Raw genomic sequence first — 26,801 nt, 5'->3', positions numbered from 1 at the left:
GCCAGCTAGTTAACATTAGCCTACTACATCTAGCTACAGTACATGTTGAACTTCCACCCTCTCAGGCCAGCTAGTTAACATTAGCCTACTTCATCTAGCTACATGTTGAACTTCCACCCTCTCAGGCCAGCTAGTTAACATTAGCCTGCTACATCTAGCTACAGTACATGTTGAACTTCCACCCTCTCAGGCCAGCTAGTTAACATTAGCCTGCTACATCTAGCTACATGTTTAACTTCCATCCTCTCAGGCCAGCTAGTTAACATTAGCCTACTTCATCTAGCTACATGTTGAACTTCCACCCTCTCAGGCCAGCTAGTTAACATTAGCCTACTACATCTAGCTACAGTACATGTTGAACTTCCATCCTCTCAGGCCAGCTAGTTAACATTAGCCTGCTACATCTAGCTACAGTACATGTTGAACTTCCATCCTCTCAGGCCAGCTAGTTAACATTAGCCTGCTACATCTAGCTACAGTACATGTTGAACTTCCATACTCTCAGGCCAGCTAGTTAACATTAGCCTGCTACATCTAGGTACAGTACATGTTGAACTTCCATCCTCTCAGGCCAGCTAGTTAACATTAGCCTGCTACATCTAGCTACAGTACATGTTGAACTTCCATCCTCTCAGGCCAGCTAGTTAACATTAGCCTGCTACATCTAGCTACAGTACATGTTGAACTTCCATCCTCTCAGGCCAGCTAGTTAACATTAGCCTACTACATCTAGCTACAGTATATGTTGAACTTCCATCCTCTCAGGCCAGCTAGTTAACATTAGCCTACTACATCTAGCTACAGTGCATGTTGAACTTCCATCCTCTCAGGCCAGGGGCAAAATGAATGCATTTCAAATCAAATCAAATGTTATTTGTCACATGCGCTGAATACAACAGGTGTAGTAGACCTTACAGTGAAATGCTGAATACAACAGGTGTAGTAGACCTTACAGTGAAATGCTGAATACAACAGGTGTAGTAGACCTTAAAGTGAAATGCTGAATACAACACGTGTAGTAGACCTTACAGTGAAATGTTTACTTACGAGCCCCTAACCAAAAATGCAGTTTCAAAAAATACAGATAAGAATAAGAGATAAAAGTAACAAGTAATTAAATAGCAGCAGTAAAATAACAATAGCGTGACTATATACACGGGGGTACCGATACAGAGTCAATGTGCAGAGGCACCGGTTAGTACACCAGAGGTAGTTTACATACACCTTAGCTAAATACTTTTATACTCAGTTTTTCACAATTCCTGACATTTAATACAAGTAAAAATTCACTGTCTTAGGATCACCACTTTATTTTAAGAATGTGAAATTTCAGAATAATAGTAGAGAGAATTATTTATTTCAGCTTTTATTTCTTTCATCACATTCCCAGTGAGTCAGAAGTTCACATACCCTCAATTTGTATTTGGTAGCATTGCCTTTAAATTGTTTAACCTGTGTCAAATGTTTCGGTTAGCCTTCCATAAGCTTCCCACAAAAAGTTGGGTGAATTTTGGCCCATTCCTCCTGACAGAGCTGGTGGAACTGAGTCAGGTTTGTCGGCCTCCTTGCTCGCACACACTTTGTCAGTTCTGCCCACAAATTCTCCATAGGTTTGAGGTCAGGGCTTTGTGAAGGCCACTCCAATACCTTGACTTTGTTGTCCTTATGCCATTGTGCCACAACTTTGGAAAGATGCTTGGTGCCATTGTCCATTTGGAAGACCCATTTGTGACCAAGCTTTAACTTCCTGACTGATGTCTTGAGATTTTGATTCAATATATCCACATAATTTTTCATCCTCATGAAGCCATCTATTTTGTGAAGTGCACCAGTCCCTCCTGCAGCAAAGCACCCCCACAACATGATGCTGCCACCCCTGTGCTTCACAGTTGGGATGGTGTTCTTCGGCTTGCAAGCCTCCCCCTTTTTCCTCCAAACATAACGATGGTCATTATTGCCAAACAGTTCTATTTTTGTTTCATCAGACAGTAAAACGAGTCCTATATCGACATAACCTGAAAGGCCGCTCAGCAAGGAAGAAGCCTCTGCTACAAAACCGCCATAAAAAAGCCAGACTACGGTTTGCAAATGCACATGGGGACAAAGATTGTACTTTTTGGAGAAATGTCCAAAAATTCAAAGTACCAATTAGAACCTCACACAAAATATTCAGATCTACAATTGAACCAAATGGAGGTAAACTGTGGTGTTGTTATAGGAATTCCTATGATTTATATGTTTAAGGTAATGGTAAGATAATGACTAAATGATTTATATGTTTAAGGTAATGGTAAGATAATGACTAAATGATTTATATGTTTAAGGTAATGGTAAGATAATGACTCAATTATTTATACATTCAAATTAAGTTTAATAAACACCTAACAGTATTCCACCCTGTCACGGTATAATGGAGTGAAATGTATTTGAATCACACGTGCATAGGAAAAGAGGAACTGTTAACAGACGAGGAACTGTGGCAGACAACTTGTGAAACTGATAACAGGGAAACAGGTCCCCCCACCCAGGGGGGGGAGAGAAACCGTTAGATTTGCAGTAGATTGTGTAACATGTGGCAGGATATGATAAGCAATGTATGTGTAGGAGAAGACTTGTAAACGGTATTGATAGTGCTAGGAGAAGAGAAGAGGCATTAATGACCAAAAATGAAGTATATAACCAAATGTCCATTGTCTGATTTTAGAACTCTCGTGAATAAACATTGTGATTATTGTAAACTGGGACTCGGTCTGTTTCATTCAACTAGAATCTTAGGATAGGGTGCAGAGTTTTCACTTAGGGAAAAATAGCGTGCGCAATTTCAACTTCGTGCTACTCATCCCCAGAATATAAGATATGCATATTATTAGTAGATTTGGATAGAAAACACTCTGAAGTTTCTAAAACTGTTTGAATCATATCTGTAAGTATAACAGAACTTATATATCAGTCAAAACCCTGAGGACTAACTTTTTTATTGTTAAGTTCCTGTATGTTCAATGGATTGTCATGGGCAAACCAGAATTCTAATCAGTGTACACGCAGTTTCTACTGCTTCCACTGGATGTCGCCATTGTATGGAAAAAGGTTAAGGTTTTTCAATAGTGAACTGAGAAAGATATTGACCCGGAAGTGGAGTGACGTCTTTGTTTATGTTTGAAAGTTGAGCAAGACTTGAAAAGTACCGTGAGTTTGTTGATATCCTGTATTGAAAACAGATTGACCTGTCTTCAATTTGATCGATTATTAACGTTTACAAATACCTTAAGTTGTATTACAAAAGTACTTTGAAATGTTTTGGCAAAGTTTAGAGGTAATTTTTTTTCGATATTTTGTCGTGATTTTGCGCAAATTGAACGCTGTTTTTCCTGGTACAACGGCGCCAAATAAATGGACAATTTGGATATATATGGACGGAATTAATCGAACTAAAGGACCATTTGTGATGTTTATGGGACATATTGGAGTGCCAACAAAAGAATCTCGTCAAAGGTAATGCATGTTTTATATTTTATTTCTGCGTTTTGAGTAGCGCCGGCATGGTTGAAATATGCTTCTCTCTCTTTGTTTACAATGGTGTATCCTCAGATAATAGCATCGTTTGCTTTCGCTGAAAAGCCTTTTTGAAATCTGACATGTTGGCTGGATTCACAACGAGTGTAGCTTTAATTTGGTATCTTATATGTGTAATTTAATAAAGTTTGATTTTATTGATTTTTTTTAAATCTGGCGCTCTACATTTTAACAGGCTGTTGGGACACAAGCGTCCCGCGATCCCAGAGAGGTTATTAATTAATGACCAAAAATGAAGTATATAACCAAATGTCCATTGTCTGATTTTAGAACTCTCGTGAATAAACATTGTGATTATTGTAAACTGGGACTCGGTCTGTTTCATTCAACTAGAATCTTACAAACTGGGTTGCAGACGGGGTTTAATGAAGTTCAGTTTATGAACATTGATGACATAATTCTCGTAACAGGGGTCCACTAACCAATCAATACTTTTTAAATGGGGCAAACATCCAATTGAAATTCTGCTAAAACATTCTTAAAGTACAGAGGAAAAGGCCCAAATAATGCATGTAGGACAGAATTAGACCAATATCCATCACTAATTAATATCCATCATTTATTAATATCCATTACTAATTAATATCCATCGCTAATTAACATTCATCACTAATTAATATCCATCATTTATTAATATCCATTACTAATTAATATCCATCACTAATTAATATCCATCACTAATTAATATCCATCACTAATTAATGTCCATCACTAATATCAATCACTAATTACTATCCTGAAATGAGCCATCAAATTCCATAACCACCTAAAAACAAGAGACCAGCACTGAAATGCCAAGAGATGCCAAGAGATGAACATATGAACATAGAGAAAAGTCCCTTCATCCAGCTGGTCCTGAAGCTTAGTTCACAAACCACTACTAACCCAACAAAGCCTCAGGTCAGCACTCAGACAGTCTGGCCCAAACAAATTACAACCAAACATACATAAATGATATGACCTACATTACAAATTCTCAATTTGAACTTAAATGCTATTTGGCCCTAAACAGACAGTAAATGATGGCATACATACATACAGACAATGTACAGACTCAGTGAGCACAGCCTTGCTATTGAGAGAGGTGGCCACAGGCAGAGAGAAGACAGGCGATGTTCCCAGTGCCCACGAAATGAGGTGGAAACTGAGCTCCACTTCCTAACCTCCTGCCAAATGTACGACGATATAAGAGACACATATTTCCCTCACATTACAAGGACCCCAAAATAATTTGAAAACAAATATAATATTGACAAGCTGAGAGGGTCCTGTTAGGTGAAATACCACAGTGTGCAATCATGTCAGCAGAATGTGTGACCTGTTGTGATGAGAACAGGGTAACCAGTGGAGAACAAACACCACAGTAAATAAAACCTAGGACTAGATTTATCACTTTAGTTCATTTCCCTTGACATTTGTACTTCTACTTTTTGTACACACAGCTCACACTCTACTACAGACACCAGCTGGCTGAGAGGGCCCTAGTGGAGCCAGCTGGCTGAGAGGGCCCTAGTGGAGCCAGCTTGCTGAGAGGGCCCCAGTGGAGCAGGCTGGCTTAGAGGGTCCAAGTGGAGCCGGGTGGCTGAGAGGGCCCTAGTGGAGCCGGGTGGCTGAGAGGGCCCTAGTGGAGCCGGGTGACTGAGAGGGCCCCAGTGGAGCAGGCTGGCTGAGAGGGTCCCAGTGGAGCAAGGTGGCTGAGAGGGCCCAAGTGGAGCAGGCTGGCTGAGAGGGTCCAAGTGGAGCAGGCTGACTGAGAGGCCCCTAGTGGAGCAGGCTGGCTGAGAGGGTCCAATTGGAGACAGGTGGCTGAGAGGGCCCTAGTGGAGAAAGCTGGCTGAGAGGGCCCTAGTGGAGCAGGCTGGCTGAGAGGCCCCTAGTGGAGCAGGCTGGCTGAGAGGGTCCAAGTGGAGCCAGGTGGCTGAGAGGGCCCTAGTGGAGACAGGTGGCTGAGAGGGCCCTAGTGGAGACAGGTGGCTGAGAGGGTCCAAGTGGAGCAGGCTGGCTGAGAGGGCCCTAGTGGAGACAGGTGGCTGAGAGGGCCCTAGTGGAGCAGGCTGGCTGAGAGGCCCCTAGTGGAGCCGGGTGACTGAGAGGGTCCAAGTGGATCCTGGTGGCTGAGAGGGCCCTAGTGGATCCTGGTGGCTGAGAGGGCCCTAGTGGAGCCGGGTGGCTGAGAGGGCCCTAGTGGAGCCGGGTGGCTGAGAGGGCCCTAGTGGAGCCAGCTGACTGAGAGGGCCCTAGTGGAGCCGGGTGGCTGAGAGGGCCCTAGTGGAGCCGGGTGGCTGAGAGGGCCCTAGTGGAGCAGGCTGGCTGAGAGGGCACTAGTGGAGAAAGCTGGCTGAGAGGGTCTATGGTGGCAGAATTGCTGTTATGTTTATCTAGTGTATCTATGTATTTATTTAGTATGTTATAGTGTATCTATGTATTTAATTAGTCTGTAATAATGTTTATCTAGTGTATCTATGTATTTAATTAGTCTGTTATAATGTTTATCCAGTGTATCTCTGTATTTAACTAAAGTCACATAATGTACTGATGAGACTTGCTCCCTCTGCTAGAACACTTCCCCTTTGTCTACATGACTGACTCATGGTTCTGGACTCACAGCCAAATGCTGTTTCTCCATATCCTGTTATTTAGCAGTAGACTGAACTAAACTGTGAGAGACGAACAGGACAAATGGTTGTGGTTCCTTTGAGAAACAGTGTTGAGACATTGAGCACTGAGAAATGGTGTGACATTTCTCAACAAGACCTCACCACAAAAGTCACAATGTGGAAAGGTGAACATCTCTCTGCAGAGGAGATTATATATAATTTAATATATTTGTTTTCATCTGTTTTTGTTTTCTCAATCGTTCAGTTCCATAGGTCAGAGGTCAAGCTGAGCCAATAGTGGAAGAGGTTACTGGTTGACTATATTCAGTTGACTGTATGTTACTGTCAGCCCTCTCTCTTTTGACACCTCCCTCCCTTTCTCTCACCCTCCCCACCCCCTCCTCTCTCTCATTCTCTCTCTCTTCCTGACATATTGCATCAGGCCTGTTGATCTTGACTCAAGTAACAGACCTCTAGCATCTACACCCCTCCCTTCTCTAACATAAGACCAATATTAAATATAATATATACTCTCATTCAGTTCCATAGGTCAGAGGTCAAGCTGTGCTGAGCCAATAGTGGAAAAGGTTACTGGTTATGATGACATCACTACTGGTTATGATGACATCACTGGTGAGAAGTCTGTAATGAAAATATATTCAGTTGACTGCATGTTAGTCTGTCAGCCTTATCTCCTTCAAACCTCCCTCCCTCTCCTCCCCTTATCTGTCCCCCTCCCTCTCTCTGATCTTATCTCTCATTCTCAATTCAATTCAATTGAAGGGCTTTTTTGGCATGGGAAACACAAGTTAACTAGTTAATATACAAAAGTGAACTAAACAATGAAATTGAACAGTAAACATTACACTCACAGAAGTTCCCAAAGAATAAAGACATTTCAAATGTAATATTATGTATATATACAGTGTTGTAACGATGTGCAAGTGGTTAAAGTACAAAAGGGAAAATAAATAAACAAATTTGGGTTATATTTACAATGGTGTTTGTTCTTCACTGGTTGCCCTTTTCTTGTGGCAACAGGTCACACATCTTGCTGGCTATGCTCACTGTGTCTGTACATAGTCGAAGCTTTCTTTAAGTTTGGGTCAGTCACAGTGGTCAGGTATTCTACCACTGTGTACTCTCTGTTTAGGGCCAAATAGCATTCTAGTTTGCTCAGTTTTTTTGTTAATCTTTCCAATGTGTCAAGTAATTATATTTTAGTTTTCTCATGATTTGTTTGGGTCTAATTGTGTTGCTGTCCTGATCTCTCTCTCTTCCTGACATATAGCATCAGGCCTGTAGAGCTTGACTCAGATGACAGACCTCAGAGATGACAGAGAAAATGTAGTGAATTTCAATCTCATGCTTCTCGCTATTGGCTGATTTATCTGCAGTTTAGAAAGAACATTGTGTCACACCCTGATCTGTTTCACCTGTCTTTGTGATTATCTCCACCCCCTTCCAGGTGTAGACCATCTTCCCCATTATCCCCTGTGTATTAATGCCTGTGTTTTATGTTTGTCTGAAGCCAGTTTGTACTGTTTGTTCAAGTCAACCAGTGGTTTGTGTCTGCGCCTGCTTTTCCCCAGTCTCTGTTTTCTTGTCCTCCCGGTTTTGACCCTTGCCTGTCCTGACTCTGAGCCTGCCTGCCTGACCACTCTGCCTGTCCTGACTCTGAGCCCGCCTGCCTGACCACTCTGCCTGTCCTGACTCTGAGCCTGCCTGCCTGACCACTCTGCCTGTCCTGACTCTGAGCCCGCCTGTCTGACCACTCTGCCTGTCCTGACTCTGAGCCCGCCTGTCTGACCACTCTGCCTGTCCTGACTCTGAGCCTGCCTGCCTGACCACTCTGCCTGTCCTGACTCTGAGCCTGCCTGTCTGACCACTCTGCCTGTCCTGACTCTGAGCCTGCCTGTCTGACCACTCTGCCTGTCCTGACTCTGAGCCCGCCTGCCTGACCACTCTGCCTGAGCCTGCTTGCTGATCTGTACCTCAGCCCTCCTCTGGATTACCGATATCTGCCTACCCTGAGCCCGCCTGCCGTCCTGTACCTTTGTCTCCTTACTCTGGACTATCGACCCCTGTCTTTGCCTGCCCCTGTTGTCTGCATTTGGGTCTTACCTTGGTTCTAATAACACTGACCATCACACCTTAACTGACATTAGTGCCTGTCCCCAGATGGACAGTTAGGCTACAGTAAAGTACATTTACAGGTGATCACATCATTGTCCTGCTTTGAGACAGATTTTTACTGTCTGCTTCCAGCTGCATGTTCTTTTACTAGCCCTGCAAATGGTAATATATCTTACAATATCAAAACATATCTCAGTAACTGTCACAAGTGTCTATCAACATAACAGCATCCTACCTGTGCTCCAGAACAGGGTCATCAGTATCACTGCAGGTATCATATCTGTCTCTAACTGGGGCTCCACTGAGTGAAACAAGTCTACTGTCATGAAGAGAGAACTGAAGAGTGAGAAATACTGCTGGGATATATGACTTCTAACTCATTACTTCCTTACTTCAATTATGTGGCAAACTGTTAAGCAAATCAGACCAGTTAAACCCACCTACCTACAGGAAACATTGACATTAGAAAAACTCCACAGGAAACTGCTGACAGAGCAGAAGTTACACATAGTGTGTCCTGTAATATCTTACCTAATTGTCATTGCTTGACTTGGGAAAGTCACCTCTAACTTTCTGTGGTGTAGAAGCTAGAGGTCTGTTACCCAAGTCAACTCAACAGGTGTGGTAGTAAATTACAAATTACATGCTGTTTTTTTACTTAGAGAATTGTCTTAAATGCTATTGTTTTTTTCACTGATACAAACTTGTCTTGTGTGACTTAGTGATAAGCCTGGGCGTTCAGCCAAGAGCTGTTTGGGTGGGACCGCAGTGTGTGACTTAGTGATAAGCCTGGGCGTTCAGCCAAGAGCTTTTTGGGTGTGACCGCAGTGTGTAACTTAGTGATAAGCCTGGGCGTACAGCCAAGAGCTGTTTGGGTGTGACCGCAGTGTGTGACACATCCTGATTTTCACAATGTGCAGGAACTCCGCTGTGTGGAAACATGCAGAATGGATCAGAGAATAGTGTGAGCTGTGGTAACGCTAGACGGCCCTGGTGCTGTCAACGTCAGCTATCTTCATCTGCACAGACAAGTTAGTCACCTTTTACACACTATGTTCCTCACCCTCTCTCTCCCTCCTCCCCTGTCTCCTACCAACCCAGTCTGTCAATAATCTCTATCTCTCTCACCCCTCTCTCTCCCCATCTGTCTCCCCCATTCACTCATCCTCACCTTATCTCCCCCTCTCCACTCCTCTGTGTGTGAAGTGGGGTTGGTGTCAGGTTTCCCTTTTCAATTGAGAGTCTCCCAATCCTTGGTGTTGGAGAGAAAAGTGTTTAAAGATGAAAAGAGGACTGAACAGGTAACTTGATATGCTGACTCCTTGTATTGAGTCCCCCTATTCAGCACCAAGAGTCTCTCTCTCTCTCTCTATTCAGCACCAAGAGTCTCCTTCTCCTCTCTCTCTCTCTCTCTCTCTCTCTCTCTCTTTCTCCTCTCTCTTTCTCCTCTCTCTCTTCTCCTCATTTTCTGTTTTCGGAGTGACCTATACTAGTCCCAACTGATGTTCTGTACAGACATAACAGCCCAGAATAGACTAATCATCTTCAATCTAAAGGTTATTCTATGTATCATATCTTTCTAGTTCTATGTATCATATCTTTCTAGTTCTATGTATCATATCTTTCTAGTTCTATGTATCGTATCTTTCTAGTTCTATGTATCGTATCTTTCTAGTTCTATGTATCGTATCTTTCTAGTTCTATGTATCGTATCTTTCTAGTTCTATGTATCGTATCTTTCTAGTTCTATGTATCGTATCTTTCTAGTTCTATGTATCGTATCTTTCTAGTTCTATGTATCGTATCTTTCTAGTTCTATGTATCGTATCTTTCTAGTTCTATGTATCGTATCTTTCTAGTTCTATGTATCGTATCTTTCTAGTTCTATGTATCGTATCTTTCTAGTTCTATGTATCGTATCTTTCTAGTTCTATGTATCGTATCTTTCTAGTTCTATGTATCGTATCTTTCTAGTTCTATGTATCGTATCTTTCTAGTTCTATGTATCGTATCTTTCTAGTTCTATGTATCGTATCTTTCTAGTTCTATGTATCGTATCTTTCTAGTTCTATGTATCGTATCTTTCTAGTTCTATGTATCGTATCTTTCTAGTTCTATGTATCGTATCTTTCTAGTTCTATGTTTCATATCTTTCTAGTTCTATGTATCATATCTTTCTAGTTCTATGTATCATATCTTTCTAGTTCTATGTATCATATCTTTCTAGTTCTATGTATATTTAGTTTTACCAGTGACACCAATGTGTTGATCAAGTATTTTCTTTTGAAGTGATGTTTCTTTGTCTTGCTGTGACAAGGTACTCACCTCTCTCTCTCTCTCTCTTTCTGTCTCTCTGTCTCTCTCTGTCTCTCTCTCTCTCTCTCTGTCTCTCTCTGTCTCTCTCTGTCTCTCTCTCTGTCTCTTTCTGTCTCTGTCTCTCTGTCTCTCTCTGTCTCTCTCTGTCTCTCTCTGTCTCTCTCTGTCTCTCTCTGTCTCTCTCTGTCTCTCTCTGTCTCTCTCTGTCTCTCTCTGTCTCTCTCTGTCTCTCTCTGTCTCTCTCTCTCTCTCTCTCTCTCTCTCTCTCTCTCTTTCTCCTCTAATTTTCTTTTGAAGTGATGTTTCTTTGTCTTGCTGTGACAAGGTACTCACCTCTCTCTCTCTCTCTCTCTCTCTCTCTCTCTCTCCCCCCCCCCTCTAATTTTCTTTTGAAGTGATGTTTCTTTGTCTTGCTGTGACAAGGTTCTCACCACATCCTGGTTCTGTCATCACAACACGCCACATTCACAGAGTTGAACCTATTTCCTCTACATCTCTCTGACACACACACACACCTTTTCTCTACATACTCTCTCACACACACATTCTCTCTCTCTACACACACTTTCTCCATCTCACTCTCTCTACGTACACACTTCCTGTCTGCTAAATAACAGTGTCAGGAATATCATCTATCATGGTGGGCTACTGTCCCATCTGTGGGAAACCTGTCTACTTTGGTGTGTGTGTGTGTCGTGTGTGTGTGTGTCTCCATGCTCTGAACAGTCTGTCATGACTCACACACAGACAACAGGAAGTGTCTTCTCTGAGGAAGCAGACTGTTCTCTAACACACCGGCTCCTCTCCAATACTCTGACCTGGTGTCCTTTCCTTTCTAACCAGCCTTCTTTTCATCCTGGGATAAGTTCCAACACCCTAAACTGGTCTCTTTTCCTTCACTGGCTGGGTTCCTATAATCTAACCTGGCTTCCTTTCCTTCAGAGGCTGGGTTCCAATAGTCTAACCTAGCTTCTTTTCCTTAAGAGGCTGGGTTCCAAAAGTCTAAGCTAGCTTCCTTTCCTTCAGAGGCTGTGTTCCAATAGTCTAACCTGGCTTCCTTTCCTTCAGAAGCTGGGTTCCAATAGTCTAACCTAGCTTCCTTTCCTTAAGAGGCTGGGTTCCAAAAGTCTAAGCTAGCTTCCTTTCCTTTAGAGGCTGTGTTCCAATAGTCTAACCTGGCTTCCTTTCCTTCAGAAGCTGGGTTCCAAAAGTCTAACCTGGCTTCCTTTCCTTCAGAGGCTGAGTTCCTATAGTCTAACTTGGCTTCCTTCCCTTTAGAGGCTGGGTTCCTATAGTCTAACCTGGCTTCCTTTCACCTGGGCTCCTTTCCTAAGTCCTCAACTGATATGAGACAGCAGACTGGTCTCTCACACTTCGGCTTTGTTCAAATACCAACTTGCCTTCCTTTCCTTTAGGGACTTGCATTATTTGCATGTGTCCGGTACAGGAACTAGGGTTGCAAATGAAAGGTATATTATTGGAAAGTTTCTATGTTTACCAGGAAACTACCAGAATTTTGGTAACATTTACATTTTAGGGGGAATTTTATCAAATTACATCTAGTGGCCGTTTTGGGTACTTCAGATTATCACATGAGTCTGTAATTATCTCTGGCCCTCTGTGTGGTCTTATCACATGAGTCAGTAATTATCTCTGGCCCTCTGTGTGGCCTTATCACATGAGTCTGTAATTATCTCTGGCCCTCTGTGTGGTCTTATCACATGAGTCTGTAATTATCTCTGGCCCTCTGTGTGTCCTTATCACATGAGTCTGTAATTATCTCTGGCCCTCTGTGTGGCCTTATCACATGAGTCTGTAATTATCTCTGGCCCTCTGTGTGTCCTTATCACATGAGTCTGTAATTATCACTGGCCCTCTGTGTGTCCTTATCACATGAGTCTGTAATTATCTCTGGCCCTCTGTGTGTCCTTATCACATGAGTGTGTAATTATCTCTGGCCCTCTGTGTGTCCTTATCACATGAGTCTGTAATTATCTCTGGCCCTCTGTGTGGTCTTATCACATGAGTCTGTAATTATCTCTGGCCCTCTGTGTGGTCTTATCACATGAGTCTGTAATTATCTATGGCCCTCTGTGTGGCCTTATCACATGAGTCTGTAATTAATAAAACATTTTTTTTAAATTAAACACTTGTATTTATTTTACTGTCAAAATGTCTTTGTTGTAAATGTGTTGGAGCCAAACTGATGTCAGTTGTTAAATAAGTCAATAGAGTTCATCAAAATAATGGCCTTGTTGATTAGATGCTTTTCCATTAATTAGTCTGTTGGACAATATGGACACAGACACCATATAGAGGAATACATTTTTTGAAAGTTATTCTAGTATAAATTCCCAAAGTTACTTTGGTAAATTACCGGTAGCTTAGCAACTCTCAGGTCACAGTGCAGAGCTCTCTGAATGGCAGACACCATTTGACCTCTAACCCTTGGTATCTTCCAACCCTACTGGTCCATGACCTGCAATCTCTATTGCACTCAACACTGCCCTTTCCCACCTGGACAAAAGGAACACCTATGTGAGAATGCAATTCATCGACTACAGCTGAGCGTTCCACACCATAGTGCCCTCAAAGCTCATCACTCACTAAGGACCCTGGGACTAAACACCTCCCTCTGCAACTGGATCCTGGACTTCCTGACGGGCCTCCCCAGGTGGTGAGGGTAGGTAACAACACATCCGCCATGCTGATCCTCACAACAGGGGCCCCTCAGGGGATCGTGCTCAGACCCCTCCTGTACTCCCTGTTCACTCATGACTGCACCGCGAGGCATGACTCCAACATCATCATTAAGTTTGCCGATGACACAACAGTGGTAGGCCTGATCACTGACAACAGTGCGACAGCCTATAGGGAGGAGGTCAGAGACCTGGCCGTGTGGTGCCAGGACAACAACCTCTCCCTCAACGTGATAAAAACAAAGGAGATGACTGTGGACTACAGGAAAAGGAGGACAATGGCATTCTCATCGACGGGGCTGTAGTGGAGCAGGTTGAGAGCTTCAAGTTCCTTGGTGTCCACGTCACCAACAACCTAACATAGTCCAAGCACACCAAGACAGTCGTGAAGAGTGCATGACAAAGCCTATTCCCCCTCAGGAGACTGAAAAGATTTGGCATGGGTCCTCAGATCCTCAAAAGCTTCTACAGCTGCACCATCGAGAGCATCACGACTGGTTGCATCATTGCCTGGAATGGCAACTGCTCAGCCTCCGACTTCAAGACACTACAGAGAGTAGTGCGTACGGCCCAGTACATCACTGCCTGGTATTGCAACTGCTCGGCCCCCGACTTCAAGACACTACAGAGGGTAGTGCGTACGGCCCAGTACATCACTGGGTCAAGCTTCCTGCCATCCAGGACCTCTATACCAGGCGGTGTCAGAGGAAGGCCATAAAAATGGTCAAAGACTCCAGTCACCCTAGTCATAGACTGTTCTCTCTTCTACTGCACGACAAGCGGTTCCGGAGCACCAAGTCTAGGTCCAAGAGGCTTCTAAACATCTTCTACACCCAAGCCATAAGACTCCTGAACATCTAATCAAATGGCTACCCAGACTATTTGCATTGTCCCCCCCTTCGCATTTCACTGTAAGGTCCACACCTGTTGTATTCAGCATTTCACTGTGAGGTCTACACCTGTTGTATTCAGCATTTCACTGTGAGGTCTACAGCTGTTGTATTCAGCATTTCACTGTGAGGTCTACAGCTGTTGTATTCAGCATTTCACTGTGAGGTCTACAGCTGTTGTATTCAGCATTTCACTGTAAGGTCTACACCTGTTGTATTCAGCATTTCACTGTGAGGTCTACACCTGTTGTATTCAGCATTTCACTGTGAGGTCCACACCTGTTGTATTCAGCATTTCACTGTGAGGTCCACAGCTGTTGTATTCAGCATTTCACTGTAAGGTCCACACCTGTTGTATTCAGCATTTCACTGTGAGGTCTACACCTGTTGTATTCAGCATTTCACTGTGAGGTCTACACCTGTTGTATTCAGCATTTCACTGTGAGGTCTACACCTGTTGTATTCAGCATTTCACTTGTATTCGGCGCATGTGACAAATACAATTTGAGTATCCTCTAACCAGATTGGTCCATGACAGACATTTGACCTATAACCCTTGGTATCCTCTCTCCCCATTGGTCCAGGTGAGAAGAAGAGGTCATTGGGGCGGGACTACCACCCTCTGTGTCTGAAGTGTCAACAGTGTCAGAGACAGTTGACCCCGGGACAACATGCTGAGGTATGGAGAGAGAGGGAGGGAGGGAGAGAAGGGGGAGGGAGGAACAGGAGCTGAGAGGGAGGGGAGTATAGCGGAGGGGGGAGGGGGGAGATGGAAGGGAAGGGAAGGGGGAGAGAGAGTGAGTCAGGGAGAGAAGGGGAGGGGAGAGAGGGAAGGGATGGTTGAGTGAGGGGGGAGAGAAAGATAGTATCAACAGTGTCAGAGACAGCTGACCCCAGGACAACATGCTGAGGTATGAAGACAGGGAGGGGGAGGGTGGGGAAGGAGAGAGGGAGGGAGGTGGGGTGCAGAAGGAAGGTCTGTCTGTCTGTCTGTCTGTCTGTATCTGTGTGTATCTGTGTGTATCTATGTGTATCTATGTATCTGTGTGTATCTATGTATCTGTGTGTATCTATGTATCTCATGAACTAAGATGTTTTCTGTGCTTTGTTTCAGCATGATGAGAAACCCTACTACACTAACTGTTACATGTAGATGTTTGGTACCAGAGGTAGATACTGCTTGGTGATGAGTAACCCTACTACACTGTTACATGTAGATGTGTGGTACCAGAGGTAGATACTGCTTGGTGATGAGTAACCCTACTACACTGTTACATGTAGATGTGTGGTACCAGAGGTAGATACTGCTTGGTGATGAGTAACCCTACTACACTGTTACATGTAGATGTTTGGTACCAGAGGTAGATACTGCTTGGTGATGAGAAACCCTACTGCACAAATTGTTACATGTAGATGTGTGGTACCAGAGGTAGATACTGCTTGGTGATGAGTAACCCTACTACACTGTTACATGTAGATGTGTGGTACCAGAGGTAGATACTGCTTGGTGATGAGTAACCCTACTACACTAACTATTACATGTAGATGTTTGGTACCAGAGGTAGATACTGCTTGGTGATGAGTAACCCTACTACACTGTTACATGTAGATGTGTGGTACCAGAGGTAGATACTGCTTGGTGATGAGTAACCCTACTACACTGTTACATGTAGATGTTTGGTACCAGAGGTAGATACTGCTTGGTGATGAGTAACCCTCCTACACTAACTGTTACATGTAGATGTTTGGTACCAGAGGTAGATACTGCTTGGTGATGAGTAACCCTACTGCACAAATTGTTACATGTAGATGTGTGGTACCAGAGGTAGGTACTGCTTGGTGATGAGAAACCCTACTACACTGTTACATGTAGATGTTGGGTACCAGAGGTAGATACTGCTTGGTGATGAGTAACCCTACTACACTGTTACATGTAGATGTTTGGTACCAGAGGTAGATACTGCTTGGTGATGAGAAACCCTACTACACTAACTGTTACATGTAGATGTTGGTACCAGAGGTAGATACTGCTTGGTGATGAGTAACCCTACTACACTAACTGTTACATGTAGATGTTTGGTACCAGAGGTAGATACTGCTTGGTGATGAGAAACCCTACTACACTAACTGTTACATGTAGATGTATGGTACCAGAGGTAGATACTGCTTGGTGATGAGTAACCCTACTACACTAACTGTTACATGTAGATGTTTGGTACCAGAGGTAGATACTGCTTGGTGATGAGAAACCCTACTACACTGTTACATGTAGATGTTTGGTACCAGAGGTAGATACTGCTTGGTGATGAGAAACCCTACTACACTGTTACATGTAGATGTTTGGTACCAGAGGTAGATACTGCTTGGTGATGAGTAACCCTACTACACTGTTACATGTAGATGTTTGGTACCAGAGGTAGATACTGCTTGGTGATGAGTAACCCTACTACACTGTTACATGTAGATGTTTGGTACCAGAGGTAGATACTGCTTGGTGATGAGTAACCCTACTACACTGTTACATGTAGATGTTTGGTACCAGAGGTAGATACTGCTTGGTGATGAGTAACCCTACTACACTGTTACATGTAGATGTTTGGTACCAGAGGTAGATACTGCTTGGTGATGAGAAACCCTACTACACTGTTACATGTAGATGTTGGGTACCAGAGGTAGATACTGCTTGGTGATGAGAAACCCTACTACACTAACTGTTACATGTAGATGTTTGGTACCAGAGGTAGATACTGCTTGGTGATGAGAAACCCTACTACACTGTTACATGTAGATGTTGGGTACCAGAGGTAGATACTGCTTGGTGATGAGTAACCCTACTACACTGTTACATGTAGATGTTGGGTACCAGAGGTAGATACTGCTTGGTGATGAGAAACCCTACTACACTAACTGTTACATGTAGATGTTTGGTACCAGAGGTAGATACTGCTTGGTGATGAGAAACCCTACTACACTGTTACATGTAGATGTTTGGTACCAGAGGTAGATACTGCTTGGTGATGAGTAACCCTACTACACTGTTACATGTAGATGTTGGGTACCAGAGGTAGATACTGCTTGGTGATGAGAAACCCTACTACACTAACTGTTACATGTAGATGTTTGGTACCAGAGGTAGATACTGCTTGGTGATGAGAAACCCTACTACACTGTTACATGTAGATGTTTGGTACCAGAGGTAGATACTGCTTGGTGATGAGAAACCCTACTACACTAACTGTTACATGTAGATGTTTGGTACCAGAGGTAGATACTGCTTGGTGATGAGAAACCCTACTACACTAACTGGTACATGTAGATGTTTGGTACCAGAGGTAGATACTGCTTGGTGATGAGTAACCCTACTACACTGTTACATGTAGATGTTTGGTACCAGAGGTAGATACTGCTTGGTGATGAGTAACCCTACTACACTGTTACATGTAGATGTTTGGTACCAGAGGTAGATACTGCTTGGTGATGAGTAACCCTACTACACTGTTACATGTAGATGTTGGGTACCAGAGGTAGATACTGCTTGGTGATGAGTAACCCTACTACACTGTTACATGTAGATGTTGGGTACCAGAGGTAGATACTGCTTGGTGATGAGTAACCCTACTACACTGTTACATGTAGATGTTTGGTACCAGAGGTAGATACTGCTTGGTGATGAGTAACCCTACTACACTAACTGTTACATGTAGATGTTGGGTACCAGAGGTAGATACTGCTTGGTGATGAGTAACCCTACTACACTAACTGTTACAAGTAGATGTTTGGTACCAGAGGTAGATAATGCTTGGTGATGAGTAACCCTACTACACTAACTGTTACATGTAGATGTGTGGTACCAGAGGTAGATACTGCTTGGTGATGAGAAACCCTACTACACTAACTGTTACATGTAGATGTTTGGTACCAGAGGTAGATACTGCTTGGTGATGAGTAACCCTACTACACTAACTGTTACATGTAGATGTGTGGTACCAGAGGTAGGTACTGCTTGGTGATGAGAAACCCTACTACACTGTTACATGTAGATGTTTGGTACCAGAGGTAGATACTGCTTGGTGATGAGAAACCCTACTACACTAACTGTTACATGTAGATGTTTGGTCCCAGAGGTAGATACTGCTTGGTGATGAGAAACCCTACTACACTGTTACATGTAGATGTGTGGTACCAGAGGTAGATACTGCTTGGTGATGAGTAACCCTACTACACTGTTACATGTAGATGTTTGGTACCAGAGGTAGATACTGCTTGGTGATGAGTAACCCTACTACACTGTTACATGTAGATGTTGGGTACCAGAGGTAGATACTGCTTGGTGATGAGTAACCCTACTACACTAACTGTTACAAGTAGATGTTTGGTACCAGAGGTAGATAATGCTTGGTGATGAGTAACCCTACTACACTAACTGTTACATGTAGATGTGTGGTACCAGAGGTAGGTACTGCTTGGTGATGAGTAACCCTACTACACTAACTGTTACATGTAGATGTTGGGTACCAGAGGTAGATACTGCTTGGTGATGAGAAACCCTACTACACTAACTGTTACATGTAGATGTTTGGTACCAGAGGTAGATACTGCTTGGTGATGAGAAACCCTACTACACTGTTACATGTAGATGTTTGGTACCAGAGGTAGATACTGCTTGGTGATGAGTAACCCTACTACACTAACTGTTACATGTAGATGTTGGGTACCAGAGGTAGATACTGCTTGGTGATGAGAAACCCTACTACACTAACTGTTACATGTAGATGTTTGGTACCAGAGGTAGATACTGCTTGGTGATGAGTAACCCTACTACACTAACTGTTACATGTAGATGTGTGGTACCAGAGGTAGGTACTGCTTGGTGATGAGAAACCCTACTACACTGTTACATGTAGATGTTTGGTACCAGAGGTAGATACTGCTTGGTGATGAGAAACCCTACTACACTGTTACATGTAGATGTTTGGTACCAGAGGTAGATACTGGTTGGTGATGAGAAACCCTACTACACTGTTACATGTAGATGTATGGTACCAGAGGTAGATACTGCTTGGTGATGAGTAACCCTACTACACTGTTACATGTAGATGTGTGGTACCAGAGGTAGATACTGCTTGGTGATGAGAAACCCTACTACACTAACTGTTACATGTAGATGTTTGGTACCAGAGGTAGATACTGCTTGGTGATGAGTAACCCTACTACACTGTTACATGTAGATGTTTGGTACCAGAGGTAGATACTGCTTGGTGATGAGTAACCCTACTACACTGTTACATGTAGATGTTTGGTACCAGAGGTAGATACTGCTTGGTGATGAGTAACCCTACTACACTGTTACATGTAGATGTTGGTACCAGAGGTAGATACTGCTTGGTGATGAGAAACCCTACTACACTAACTGTTACATGTAGATGTTTGGTACCAGAGGTAGATACTGCTTGGTTATGAGTAACCCTACTACACTGTTACATGTAGATGTTGGTACCAGAGGTAGATACTGCTTGGTGATGAGTAACCCTACTACACTAACTGTTACATGTAGATGTTGGTACCAGAGGTAGATACTGCTTGGTGATGAGTAACCCTACTACACTAACTGTTACATGTAGATGTTTGGTACCAGAGGTAGATACTGCTTGGTGATGAGTAACCCTACTACACTGTTACATGTAGATGTTTGGTACCAGAGGTAGATACTGCTTGGTGATGAGTAACCCTACTACACTGTTACATGTAGATGTTTGGTCCCAGAGGTAGATACTGCTTGGTGATGAGTAACCCTACTACACTAACTGTTACATGTAGATGTTTGGTACCAGAGGTAGATACTGCTTGGTGATGAGTAACCCTACTACACTGTTACATGTAGATGTTTGGTACCAGAGGTAGATACTGCTTGGTGATGAGTAACCCTACTACACTGTTACATGTAGATGTTGGGTACCAGAGGTAGATACTGCTTGGTGATGAGTAACCCTACTACACTGTTACATGTAGATGTGTGGTACCAGAGGTAGATACTGCTTGGTGATGAGTAACCCTACTACACTGTTACATGTAGATGTTTGGTACCAGAGGTAGATACTGCTTGGTGATGAGTAACCCTACTACACTGTTACATGTAGATGTTTGGTACCAGAGGTAGATACTGCTTGGTGATGAGAAACCCTACTACACTAACTGTTACATGTAGATGTTTGGTACCAGAGGTAGATACTGCTTGGTGATGAGTAACCCTACTACACTGTTACATGTAGATGTTTGGTACCAGAGGTAGATACTGCTTGGTGATGAGTAACCCTACTACACTGTTACATGTAGATGTTGGTACCAGAGGTAGATACTGCTTGGTGATGAGAAACCCTACTACACTAACTGTTACATGTAGATGTTTGGTACCAGAGGTAGATACTGCTTGGTGATGAGTAACCCTACTACACTAACCTCTCTAATAGATTCTCTCTCTCTCTCAGCAGGTAACAGGAGACTGATGTCAAACTGTCACACAGCTCAGCCAGGAACCAGTCTAACTAACCACAACATTGTGTTCAATGGAGACAACGGTTGTTCTTCAATAAAACAGAAGCTTTTACAGTCGTCTGGTTGAAGTGTGTTGAATACAGAGTCCCTTTAGGCATCAACACACATCCTACACTACACATGTACTGGAGTACACAGACACACATCCTACACTACACATGTACTGGAGTACACAGACACACATCCTACACTACACATGTACTGGAGTACACAGACACACATCCTACACGACACATGTACTGGAGTACACAGACACACATCCTACACTACACATGTACTGGAGTACACAGACACACATCCTACACTACACATGTACTGGAGTACACAGACACACATCCTACACTACACATGTACTGGAGTACACAGACACACATCCTTCACTACACATGTACTGGAGTACACAGACACACATCCTACACTACACATGTACTGGAGTACACAGACACACATCCTACACTACACATGTACTGGAGTACACAGACACACATCCTACACTACACATGTACTGGAGTACACAGACACACATCCTACACTACACATGTACTGGAGTACACAGACACACATCCTACACTACACATGTACTGGAGTACACAGACACACATCCTACACATGTACTGGAGTACACATACACACATCCTACACATGTACTGGAGTACACAGACACACATCCTACACTACACATGTACTGGAGTACACAGAAACACACATCCTACACTACACATGTACTGGAGTACACAGACACACATCCTACACTACACACGTACTGGAGTACACAGACACATATCCTACACTACACATGTACTGGAGTGGACAGACACACATCCTACACTACACATGTACTGGAGTACACAGACACACATCCTACACTACACATGTACTGGAGTACACAGACACACATCCTACACTACACATGTACTGGAGTACACAGACACACATCCTACACTACACATGTTCTGGAGTGGACACTACCTAGTAAGAAGATCATGTTTTAATACAACCAGAGTTCTGAACACACACACACACACACACACACACACACACACACACACACACAGACACACACACACACAAATGCACAGACACTTACAGACTTTGTTATGAGAGTTTCAGCATGACAGTTAATTCAAGAGGGGAATCACACAAGACTGATCTCAGTTAATTCATACTGTATGTTGTAGTCTGTTCAAGAGGGGAATCACACAGACTGATCTCAGTTAATTCATACTGTATGTTGTAGTCTGTCCAAGAGGGGAATCACACAGACTGATCTCAGTTAATTCATACTGTATGTTGTAGTCTGTCCACGAGGGGAATCACACAAGACTGATCTCAGTTAATTCATACTGTATGTTGTAGTCTGTCTAATTATTAAATCACACAAGACTGACAGCCTGTAATTTTATTAAAAGCATTCAGTTGATTACATGTCAGTTTAGAGAGCAACATCATGACAATAATCTACATCATAATCAATAATCAATATCATAACAATTATAATCAATAACATCATTATCTATATACTACTAACAACATCATAACAATAATCTACATCATAATCAATAATCTATATCATAACATTTATAATCAATAACATCATTATCTATATACTACTAACAACATCATAACAATAATCTACATCATAATCAATATCATAACATTTATAATCAATAACATCATGAGAGGTAAACAACAACAACAAACCCCTTTATTAAAAAATGTTTCAAAATAAAAAGATTGACCAGATGATCATAATAATATATGAACTAATAATGGAGACACTTCAAGATAAAGAATCTAAGAGACACTAAATAAGATAAAGAATCTAAGAGACACTAAATAAGATAAAGAATCTAAGAGACACTAAATAAGATAAAGAATCTAAGAGACACTAAATAAGATAAAGAATCTATAAGACACTAAATAAGATAAAGAATCTAAGAGACACTAAATAAGATAAAGAATCTAAGAGACACTAAATAAGATAAAGAATCTAAGAGACACTAAATAAGATAAAGAATCTTAGAGACACTAAATAAGATAAAGAATCTAAGAGACACTAAATAAGACAAAGACCTGAAGACAAAAGCAGAAATCAAAAAGCAATACATTCTGGAACACCAAACAGACGTAATTGAGCTACTCTCTTAAAATTATCAAAACCACAAGTTACCAAAACCCCATGTTACCAAAAACCCCATGTTACCAAAACCCCACGTTACCAAAAACACCATGTTACCAAAACCCCATGTTAACAAAACCCCATGTTACCAAAAACCCCATGTTACCAAAACCCCACGTTACCAAAAACCCCATGTTACCAAAACCCCATGTTACCCAAAACCCCATGTTACCAAAAAACCCATGTTACCAAAACCCCACGTTACCAAAAACCCCATGTTACCAAAACCCCATGTTAACAAAACCCCATGTTACCCAAAACCAAATGTTAACAAAACCTCATGTTACCCCAAACCCCATGTTACCAAAACCCCATGTTACCAAACCCCATGTTACCCAGAACTCCATGTTACCCAAACCCCATTTTACCCAGAACCCCATGTTACCCTGAACCCCATGTTACCCAGAACCCCATGTTACCCAAAACCCCATGTTACCCAAACCCCATGTTACCCAGAACCCCACGTTACCCAGAACCCATGTTACCCAGAACCCCATGTTACCAAAACACCATGTTACCCAAAACCCCATGTTACCAGAACCCCATGTTACCCAGAACCCCATGTTACCCAAAACCCCATGTTACCCTGGTGGTAAAAACCAAACTAAAAGGAATAATGGTGGTTACAGTCACTCCTTTTAGATTTCTTCCAAGGTTCTAGAAAGATAAACTAATTCTGAACTTGTTATTAAAATTAGAACCACTTCAGGCTTGTCACCACATTTTAAACACCAGTCCACTGCTGACCATCCATTTAAAACACAAAACTGACCTAAGATCAGCATGTAGGGTCAGCTTCATTCTACTCCTACTCCGTCCCCTGGGCTGCTCTCTCCTCTCCCGGTCCAACTTCAGCTCTGGAGCTCAGAGAGACCATCTCCATGGCATTGACATCAAGATCCATGCTGCTCACCCTGTTCACTCTCTTCTGCCTCCTGGTGGGCTAGGGAGACACAGCACCAACAGATAGTCATTTACTCTCTAGTATCTCCATTCTCTCTCCCTCCTTCTCACCCTCTCCCTCTAGTTTAAATGACTTGTAACGTCTGAGTAAATGTCTTTACCTTGTAGTACAGGTAGGAGGTGGTGATGGCTGTCAGTAGGAGCAGCAGCACTACAACGTGTCTGATGATGAAGGCTGGCAGAGGAGAGGCTGCAAACAGAAACACCTTTGATGAGGGGACTGATCATCATCACATAGATCTGTGGGAAATCTGTCAATGACAAAGTTATAAGTCTGGTTCATGTTCAGTTACCTGTGATGGTGAGGGAGAGGAGCTCACTCTCAGAGGAGAAGTTATGAGAGAAAACATAATTGTCATAAACACATCTGTAGTTCCCTTGGTGGGAGTCATCTGCAGCAGGGAAGAGGAAGGCAGCAGAGTGATTGACAGCTGGCTGGATCTGGGTTCTGTTGGAGCCGGTGAACGTGAGGAGGAAGGAGCCTCCTGGGTACTGTGGCTGAGTGGAGCAGGTGATGGTGAAGCTGTAGCCCCTGAACATCTCGGGCCCCTGGTGGCCCCTGGAGACCCCTCCCATTGAGTCAGTCAGAAAGATATCAGGCTGGACCAGGAGATCTGTAACAATAAAAGAGAAGAAGAAAAACCTCTTCAACTAGTTTCCTATAGATATGACAATAACATCAGCATGTAACAGTGCTAGCCACCCTCCCTCACAGGGCAACATGAGTAGTGGGCCTACAGTCACTGAGACAACATATGTTGATATCAGGCTTAAGCATGGACATCTGGAACAAGAGGAGAGAAAAAGAAAACGTAGCTCCTCAACTACTTTCCTCATTTAGATATGACAATAACATGACATGTGACAGTAGTAGTGAGTAGAGACGTTCACTGAGATAACACTCAAATACAAAAGCATTCTGGGATATTTAAGTTGTATTTGATTCCTACTTGACTGAGTGATCTATTTTGCAAAGCAGACTGACAAGCTAAACAGTCATCATGAGAGGTGCAGAGGAAGTTGTATGAATGAAGGAAATCAGTTGAATATAATTATAATATGTTGATATTTCCTGAGCAGATCACTGTGAGTCCAGGAAGGAGATATAATACATGGACAAAAGTATGTGGAACTCAGCAGTGAGTTTTACAACCGAGGATTATTTTTACGCTCTACGTGGTTCAACACTCGGCGGTCCGTTCTGTGAGCTTGTGTTGTCTACCACTTCACGGCTGAGCCGTTGTTGCTCCTAGACGTGACACGTTGAAAGTCACTGAGATCTTCAGTAAGTCCAATCTACTGGCAATGTTTGTCTATGGAGATTGCATGGCTGTGTGCTCATTTCAGCTACACATTGCTGTGTGGCTGAAATATCAGAATCCACAAATGCCCACATACTTTTGGCCATATAGTGTATCTTATTACCTGAGCAGATCACTGTGAGTCCAGGAGAGAGATCATACATTCTTCTACACTCCCTCAGTGAAGACTCAGACCCAGAACAGGAAACTCTAAACCCTCTAGTGGTGTTTCCAGGTAGTACTGAAACAGTGGAGCCACAACCCAGCTGTCTACACACTACTGCAGCTACATCCTCCTGGTTCCGGTCTGAAGCTCCCACAGTCCTCCACTCTCCCTGGTCGTACCGCTCCACTCCACCAGCACAGCGACTGCCTCCTCCCACCAGCCTCACATCATCAGGCTCTGAGAAAAGAAAAGAGAGAGACAGTAATCTTACTATTTTCTCACTAAAACACACCTATATTGTGTCTCATATTCTTCACTCCAGGTGAGAAACAATGTTGATTGAGTGACAAACTGTTTCTTACCTGAGCAGGTGAGTCCAACAGCATTACCAGGTAGGCAGGTGTTGTTTTCTCTGTCTGAGGTGTCACAGTCCAGGAGAAGGGACTCATTGCCTTTACACTGGAACTCTTTATCCCAGGTCTGACCCTCACCTCCTCCATAGAGCCCCCCCTGTAGAGCTGCAGGAGCCCCACAGCCAAGCTCCCCACAGACTACCTCTGCATCCTGCCGGTCAAAGTCAGCTTCACACACTGAGGCCCAGGACTGATTGGACTTCACCTCCACTCTCCCAGAGCAGAGACCAGCTCCATCCACAAGCCGCACAGACTCTGGAGAAAAAGAGTTGGTTGAACATTCAATCAGTTTTGTTGATGACACTGTCAAGGACTAAACACAAATATGTTGGATAAAAGATTGTAGTTTGCTATGTTTGATACTGTAAGAGGTAGAAATGGGTTCTTAGTCACTCAGGATCGGGTTGGGAATAATGCAGGGAGGAGACAGGAATAAGTTCACTTCACTTTATAGAAAATAAACAGCTGGACATCCATCAGGCAGCTTCACTTCAGTACCATCTGAACTACAATGATCTGCCCATGAACATCTCCCATAAACCAATATGACAAACACAAATATAATGTTTAAATACATCTGACATCTCTCCCTCTATTTAAATGAAATAAAAACACATAAAACATGATACATGGTAATATTGTATAATGTAAAAATAAATCTCTCAATATGACCAGTCTCTTACCTGAACAGGTCACATGATGATAATATTCACCATCACAGACACCAGGTTCTCCTATGATGTCACACCGTCTAATAGAAGACTCATCTCCATAGCAACCACCCAGTCTGACTCCTCTTCTTCCATCTTCAAACAGAGGTCCTCCAGATTCAGCTACAGGATTCCCACAGTCCAGCTGTCTACACACAACCTTAACCTCTATCATCATGCTCCACGACCACATAGGACATAGACCTGACCACTCTCCTCTGTAGAAGACTTCCACTGTCCCAGAACAGGAAGTGGTTCCATTCACCAGTCTGATTGAGTCTTCAGCTGTAAACAGCAGAGAGGAAA

The 26,801-nt window shown here is 42.9% G+C and overlaps 2 protein-coding genes across 10 annotated transcripts; one reads left to right on the top strand and one right to left on the bottom strand.

The window, feature by feature from the left end:
* Positions 1-3,106: 3,106 nt before the first annotated feature.
* LOC129846750 (cysteine-rich protein 2-like) lies at positions 3,107-25,741 on the top strand. Of its 9 annotated transcripts, none has more exons than XM_055914608.1 (5): positions 3,107-3,492; positions 6,712-6,803; positions 9,227-9,337; positions 14,796-14,890; positions 25,339-25,741. In XM_055914608.1, exons 1-5 carry the CDS (start codon positions 3,293-3,295, stop codon positions 25,696-25,698), a joined length of 858 nt encoding a protein of 285 aa, XP_055770583.1. In that variant the 5' UTR covers positions 3,107-3,292; the 3' UTR covers positions 25,699-25,741. The 9 variants fall into 9 exon arrangements, 6 of the variants coding, with proteins under 6 accessions (XP_055770583.1, XP_055770587.1, XP_055770585.1 ...); XM_055914612.1 differs by lacking the exon at positions 25,339-25,741 and adding an exon at positions 20,700-20,820; XM_055914610.1 differs by lacking the exon at positions 25,339-25,741 and adding an exon at positions 20,697-20,820 and having other exon boundaries at positions 3,108-3,492.
* Positions 25,718-26,757, bottom strand: LOC129846753 (scavenger receptor cysteine-rich type 1 protein M130-like; the record flags this gene model as incomplete). Its single annotated transcript, XM_055914617.1, has 2 exons — positions 26,469-26,757; positions 25,718-26,040 (listed from the first exon to the last, which is right to left on the bottom strand). Coding segments are annotated over exons 1-2 (543 nt in total), but the record flags the coding sequence as incomplete, so codon positions are not given.
* Positions 26,758-26,801: the final 44 nt, after the last annotated feature.

This window comes from Salvelinus fontinalis, unplaced genomic scaffold (assembly GCF_029448725.1).
Source record: "Salvelinus fontinalis isolate EN_2023a unplaced genomic scaffold, ASM2944872v1 scaffold_0617, whole genome shotgun sequence".
Taxonomy (NCBI): domain Eukaryota; kingdom Metazoa; phylum Chordata; class Actinopteri; order Salmoniformes; family Salmonidae; genus Salvelinus; species Salvelinus fontinalis.
This window is presented reverse-complemented; position numbering and strand designations above follow the sequence as displayed.

Coding starts and splice junctions, on each gene's coding strand:
- LOC129846750 (XM_055914608.1), top strand. CDS start 3,293: ATGTTTTGGCAAAGTTTAGAGGTAATTTTTTTTCGATATTTTGTCGTG. Junction 3,493..6,711: donor ACAAAAGAATCTCGTCAAAG/GTAATGCATGTT, acceptor ACTCTCATTCAG/TTCCATAGGTCAGAGGTCAA. Junction 6,804..9,226: donor TGGTTATGATGACATCACTG/GTGAGAAGTCTG, acceptor CACAATGTGCAG/GAACTCCGCTGTGTGGAAAC.